Source organism: Diaphorina citri, unplaced genomic scaffold (genome assembly GCF_000475195.1).
Source record: "Diaphorina citri unplaced genomic scaffold, Diaci psyllid genome assembly version 1.1 scaffold3401, whole genome shotgun sequence".
Lineage (NCBI taxonomy): Eukaryota > Metazoa > Arthropoda > Insecta > Hemiptera > Psyllidae > Diaphorina > Diaphorina citri.
This window is the reverse complement of record NW_007380809.1, coordinates 1-7,500: the sequence shown is the minus strand read 5'-3', so window position 1 is coordinate 7,500 and position 7,500 is coordinate 1. Positions and strand designations below refer to the sequence as shown.

The 7,500-nt window shown below is 34.6% G+C and overlaps 1 protein-coding gene across 1 annotated transcript in view; it reads right to left on the bottom strand.

The window, feature by feature from the left end:
- Positions 1–7,127, bottom strand: part of LOC103520272 — a gene marked incomplete at its 5' end in the record, with an annotated part of 17,574 nt that extends 10,447 nt beyond the window's left edge. The window contains 3 exons of the mRNA XM_008485362.3: positions 5,852–5,968; positions 6,489–6,576; positions 6,935–7,127. Of these exons, the coding sequence (XP_008483584.1) occupies positions 5,857–5,968; positions 6,489–6,576; positions 6,935–7,127 (393 nt within the window). The remainder of the gene's footprint in view (positions 1–5,851; positions 5,969–6,488; positions 6,577–6,934) is intronic.
- Between the last annotated feature and the right edge of the window lie 373 nt (positions 7,128–7,500).

Here is a 7,500-nt window from a genome sequence, read left to right as displayed (position 1 = left end):
GGAAAGAAGGAAATTCCTTATTAGTCTCAATTCACCAGTTAATCAATTGTACATAAAACATATACAGGGTGTCCACCAATGTATGACCCACTCAAATTGCTCCGAATCTGTTTTTAATAAAATATACACCCTCGGAAGAAACCGTTGATTTTTACAAATTGAAATGAAAACTGAAAATGAAATATGAAAATTGTGAAATATGAAAATTTACAAATTGAAATGAAAATTGTGAAAACTTATCTCAACCGTGCGAAGTCCGGGGAATGCGAAGCGCTACGATCACGTTGTAGAACCTGTGGAAAGAAGGAAATTCCTTATTAGTCTCAATTCACCAGTTAATCAATTGTACATAAAACATATACAGGGTGTCCACCAATGTATGACCCACTCAAATTGCTCCGAATCTGTTTTTAATAAAATATACACCCTCGGAAGAAACCGTTGATTTTTACAAATTGAAATGAAAACTGAAAATGAAATATGAAAATTGTGAAATATGAAAATTTACAAATTGAAATGAAAATTGTGAAAACTTATCTCAACCGTGCGAAGTCCGGGGAATGCGAAGCGCTACGATCACGTTGTAGAACCTGTGGAAAGAAGGAAATTCCTTATTAGTCTCAATTCACCAGTTAATCAATTGTACATAAAACATATACAGGGTGTCCACCAATGTATGACCCACTCAAATTGCTCCGAATCTGTTTTTAATAAAATATACACCCTCGGAAGAAACCGTTGATTTTTACAAATTGAAATGAAAACTGAAAATGAAATATGAAAATTGTGAAATATGAAAATTTACAAATTGAAATGAAAATTGTGAAAACTTATCTCAACCGTGCGAAGTCCGGGGAATGCGAAGCGCTACGATCACGTTGTAGAACCTGTGGAAAGAAGGAAATTCCTTATTAGTCTCAATTCACCAGTTAATCAATTGTACATAAAACATATACAGGGTGTCCACCAATGTATGACCCACTCAAATTGCTCCGAATCTGTTTTTAATAAAATATACACCCTCGGAAGAAACCGTTGATTTTTACAAATTGAAATGAAAACTGAAAATGAAATATGAAAATTGTGAAATATGAAAATTTACAAATTGAAATGAAAATTGTGAAAACTTATCTCAACCGTGCGAAGTCCGGGGAATGCGAAGCGCTACGATCACGTTGTAGAACCTGTGGAAAGAAGGAAATTCCTTATTAGTCTCAATTCACCAGTTAATCAATTGTACATAAAACATATACAGGGTGTCCACCAATGTATGACCCACTCAAATTGCTCCGAATCTGTTTTTAATAAAATATACACCCTCGGAAGAAACCGTTGATTTTTACAAATTGAAATGAAAACTGAAAATGAAATATGAAAATTGTGAAATATGAAAATTTACAAATTGAAATGAAAATTGTGAAAACTTATCTCAACCGTGCGAAGTCCGGGGAATGCGAAGCGCTACGATCACGTTGTAGAACCTGTGGAAAGAAGGAAATTCCTTATTAGTCTCAATTCACCAGTTAATCAATTGTACATAAAACATATACAGGGTGTCCACCAATGTATGACCCACTCAAATTGCTCCGAATCTGTTTTTAATAAAATATACACCCTCGGAAGAAACCGTTGATTTTTACAAATTGAAATGAAAACTGAAAATGAAATATGAAAATTGTGAAATATGAAAATTTACAAATTGAAATGAAAATTGTGAAAACTTATCTCAACCGTGCGAAGTCCGGGGAATGCGAAGCGCTACGATCACGTTGTAGAACCTGTGGAAAGAAGGAAATTCCTTATTAGTCTCAATTCACCAGTTAATCAATTGTACATAAAACATATACAGGGTGTCCACCAATGTATGACCCACTCAAATTGCTCCGAATCTGTTTTTAATAAAATATACACCCTCGGAAGAAACCGTTGATTTTTACAAATTGAAATGAAAACTGAAAATGAAATATGAAAATTGTGAAATATGAAAATTTACAAATTGAAATGAAAATTGTGAAAACTTATCTCAACCGTGCGAAGTCCGGGGAATGCGAAGCGCTACGATCACGTTGTAGAACCTGTGGAAAGAAGGAAATTCCTTATTAGTCTCAATTCACCAGTTAATCAATTGTACATAAAACATATACAGGGTGTCCACCAATGTATGACCCACTCAAATTGCTCCGAATCTGTTTTTAATAAAATATACACCCTCGGAAGAAACCGTTGATTTTTACAAATTGAAATGAAAACTGAAAATGAAATATGAAAATTGTGAAATATGAAAATTTACAAATTGAAATGAAAATTGTGAAAACTTATCTCAACCGTGCGAAGTCCGGGGAATGCGAAGCGCTACGATCACGTTGTAGAACCTGTGGAAAGAAGGAAATTCCTTATTAGTCTCAATTCACCAGTTAATCAATTGTACATAAAACATATACAGGGTGTCCACCAATGTATGACCCACTCAAATTGCTCCGAATCTGTTTTTAATAAAATATACACCCTCGGAAGAAACCGTTGATTTTTACAAATTGAAATGAAAACTGAAAATGAAATATGAAAATTGTGAAATATGAAAATTTACAAATTGAAATGAAAATTGTGAAAACTTATCTCAACCGTGCGAAGTCCGGGGAATGCGAAGCGCTACGATCACGTTGTAGAACCTGTGGAAAGAAGGAAATTCCTTATTAGTCTCAATTCACCAGTTAATCAATTGTACATAAAACATATACAGGGTGTCCACCAATGTATGACCCACTCAAATTGCTCCGAATCTGTTTTTAATAAAATATACACCCTCGGAAGAAACCGTTGATTTTTACAAATTGAAATGAAAACTGAAAATGAAATATGAAAATTGTGAAATATGAAAATTTACAAATTGAAATGAAAATTGTGAAAACTTATCTCAACCGTGCGAAGTCCGGGGAATGCGAAGCGCTACGATCACGTTGTAGAACCTGTGGAAAGAAGGAAATTCCTTATTAGTCTCAATTCACCAGTTAATCAATTGTACATAAAACATATACAGGGTGTCCACCAATGTATGACCCACTCAAATTGCTCCGAATCTGTTTTTAATAAAATATACACCCTCGGAAGAAACCGTTGATTTTTACAAATTGAAATGAAAACTGAAAATGAAATATGAAAATTGTGAAATATGAAAATTTACAAATTGAAATGAAAATTGTGAAAACTTATCTCAACCGTGCGAAGTCCGGGGAATGCGAAGCGCTACGATCACGTTGTAGAACCTGTGGAAAGAAGGAAATTCCTTATTAGTCTCAATTCACCAGTTAATCAATTGTACATAAAACATATACAGGGTGTCCACCAATGTATGACCCACTCAAATTGCTCCGAATCTGTTTTTAATAAAATATACACCCTCGGAAGAAACCGTTGATTTTTACAAATTGAAATGAAAACTGAAAATGAAATATGAAAATTGTGAAATATGAAAATTTACAAATTGAAATGAAAATTGTGAAAACTTATCTCAACCGTGCGAAGTCCGGGGAATGCGAAGCGCTACGATCACGTTGTAGAACCTGTGGAAAGAAGGAAATTCCTTATTAGTCTCAATTCACCAGTTAATCAATTGTACATAAAACATATACAGGGTGTCCACCAATGTATGACCCACTCAAATTGCTCCGAATCTGTTTTTAATAAAATATACACCCTCGGAAGAAACCGTTGATTTTTACAAATTGAAATGAAAACTGAAAATGAAATATGAAAATTGTGAAATATGAAAATTTACAAATTGAAATGAAAATTGTGAAAACTTATCTCAACCGTGCGAAGTCCGGGGAATGCGAAGCGCTACGATCACGTTGTAGAACCTGTGGAAAGAAGGAAATTCCTTATTAGTCTCAATTCACCAGTTAATCAATTGTACATAAAACATATACAGGGTGTCCACCAATGTATGACCCACTCAAATTGCTCCGAATCTGTTTTTAATAAAATATACACCCTCGGAAGAAACCGTTGATTTTTACAAATTGAAATGAAAACTGAAAATGAAATATGAAAATTGTGAAATATGAAAATTTACAAATTGAAATGAAAATTGTGAAAACTTATCTCAACCGTGCGAAGTCCGGGGAATGCGAAGCGCTACGATCACGTTGTAGAACCTGTGGAAAGAAGGAAATTCCTTATTAGTCTCAATTCACCAGTTAATCAATTGTACATAAAACATATACAGGGTGTCCACCAATGTATGACCCACTCAAATTGCTCCGAATCTGTTTTTAATAAAATATACACCCTCGGAAGAAACCGTTGATTTTTACAAATTGAAATGAAAACTGAAAATGAAATATGAAAATTGTGAAATATGAAAATTTACAAATTGAAATGAAAATTGTGAAAACTTATCTCAACCGTGCGAAGTCCGGGGAATGCGAAGCGCTACGATCACGTTGTAGAACCTGTGGAAAGAAGGAAATTCCTTATTAGTCTCAATTCACCAGTTAATCAATTGTACATAAAACATATACAGGGTGTCCACCAATGTATGACCCACTCAAATTGCTCCGAATCTGTTTTTAATAAAATATACACCCTCGGAAGAAACCGTTGATTTTTACAAATTGAAATGAAAACTGAAAATGAAATATGAAAATTGTGAAATATGAAAATTTACAAATTGAAATGAAAATTGTGAAAACTTATCTCAACCGTGCGAAGTCCGGGGAATGCGAAGCGCTACGATCACGTTGTAGAACCTGTGGAAAGAAGGAAATTCCTTATTAGTCTCAATTCACCAGTTAATCAATTGTACATAAAACATATACAGGGTGTCCACCAATGTATGACCCACTCAAATTGCTCCGAATCTGTTTTTAATAAAATATACACCCTCGGAAGAAACCGTTGATTTTTACAAATTGAAATGAAAACTGAAAATGAAATATGAAAATTGTGAAATATGAAAATTTACAAATTGAAATGAAAATTGTGAAAACTTATCTCAACCGTGCGAAGTCCGGGGAATGCGAAGCGCTACGATCACGTTGTAGAACCTGTGGAAAGAAGGAAATTCCTTATTAGTCTCAATTCACCAGTTAATCAATTGTACATAAAACATATACAGGGTGTCCACCAATGTATGACCCACTCAAATTGCTCCGAATCTGTTTTTAATAAAATATACACCCTCGGAAGAAACCGTTGATTTTTACAAATTGAAATGAAAACTGAAAATGAAATATGAAAATTGTGAAATATGAAAATTTACAAATTGAAATGAAAATTGTGAAAACTTATCTCAACCGTGCGAAGTCCGGGGAATGCGAAGCGCTACGATCACGTTGTAGAACCTGTGGAAAGAAGGAAATTCCTTATTAGTCTCAATTCACCAGTTAATCAATTGTACATAAAACATATACAGGGTGTCCACCAATGTATGACCCACTCAAATTGCTCCGAATCTGTTTTCAATAAAATATACACCCTCGGAAGAAACCGTTGATTTTTACAAATTGAAATGAAAACTGAAAATGAAATATGAAAATTGTGAAATATGAAAATTTACAAATTGAAATGAAAATTGTGAAAACTTATCTCAACCGTGCGAAGTCCGAGGAATGCGAAGCGCTACGATCACGTTGTAGAACCTGTGGAAAGAAGGAAATTCCTTATTAGTCTCAATTCACCAGTTAATCAATTGTACATAAAACATATACAGGGTGTCCACCAATGTATGACCCACTCAAATTGCTCCGAATCTGTTTTCAATAAAATATACACCCTCGGAAGAAACCGTTGATTTTTACAAATTGAAATTGTGAAAGGTGCATTAACAATAATTATTGAACATATTTCTTACCTCCCTCATTCCATGTTTACTTCCTGTAACATTGTACACGCCGACATGTCCAAGAAGATTTTTTCAATGTACTTCCTCAGTTTGGGGATGAAATCCGGGTGGAAATGTTTTCTATCCCTGTAAATATGAACATGTATAAATTGACAGGATATATCTATCATTGCCCTGGTGCATTCGACGGCATACATACAGTGAGCTAAGATCTGAAGTAACAATCACAAAGTGTTGGGAGAACCATCAACCATCTCGCCAGCACCTGATAGCTCCTCACAGGAGGGCTCGTCAGACTGTGTTTGGCTGGCGCTTAGACTATTTGCTGTATGTCCTATTTGTTCAATTCTCCTTATTATTATTCCAGGGTCTTGGATACCAGATAAACACTTTTTAATATCTTAGGTATACTTAGTAGCGTCAAATAAATTTCTTTAATTAACACTAAATTATAAATATTTTTTCATAAATTACCCCCTAAATAAATCCTCATTAGTTTCCTCAATTGAATTGTTTTCATTTACCCTCTCGCCACGGGTCAAAACACCCCGTGACAAAGGTAAGGACACATTCTTCATTCTACACATGAACATGCAGACCATATAGAAAGAATTTCTATAGCGCTACACAAATGTATAAACTTTACCTGTGCAATATTTTCCCATCCACACATATCTTCTTCATCCTCTCTGCTCCCACATGCACTGCTTTCAAAGAACTGCTTTCCAGTTGTGCTAGAATCAGTAAAGTAAAAAATATCTACTTACTTCTCCTAAAACAAAATCCTAAATTATTTCATCTCGTTCATTTCGTGGGTTTCAGTGAATTATCAAACTAGGTGACTAGGTGCTAACATTTATCGAGCTCCTTGTTTGGAGTAAAAAGTACCTTTGCAATGCAAAAAATGTGTACAATACTCACCAATTGAGCATAATGCAAGCAGATGAAATGAAATTGTTCAGATGCATGTTGGGAAAGACCAAGAGAGATGGGATAAGAAATGAGGATATTAAGAAGAATAATAATAATAATGAATGTTACACACTGCAGGGAAATATAATTAAAAATTCTTGCTGTACATTATCAACTCACATGTTAACTGCCCTCGCAGGACGTCAAACAATTCTTCTGAATGCTTAATATCGACTGTTCTCGGGGATTCAATGAAGATTGCGGTTTTGACCCCCTTTTCTGCCATCGTCTTGAACAGTTCTTTACCGTCTTCAATGAATTGTTCCTTCTTCCTAGCATAGGGAACTCCTTGCTTCCGGGGGGCATTGAAGAGCTGGAAATGTATATATATATATTTATAAAATGCTTATTTTACATTCAACCTAGACTTCCTTACGTAATTTTATTAAGGGGCATTTTTTCTACATCAAGCAGAGGAGTTATGCACTAGACCTACTGAGAGATTCTCATTTCTACTCTGCCAAGGATCTTTGTTGAGGAAATCCTCATTCGATATAGAAGATCAAAAGTACAAGCTGTATACAACACTAGGCGCAAAATACTTCCAGACTGAGCCTAGTACCTAGATATCAAGGTTTCATGACATAAAATATTATCAAAACCTTCTTATTGGTTATAGTTATTTGTATCAAATCAAATCATGGTATCTTTGTGTTAAAGCAGAGAGCTTTCTCACAACTTTGTGG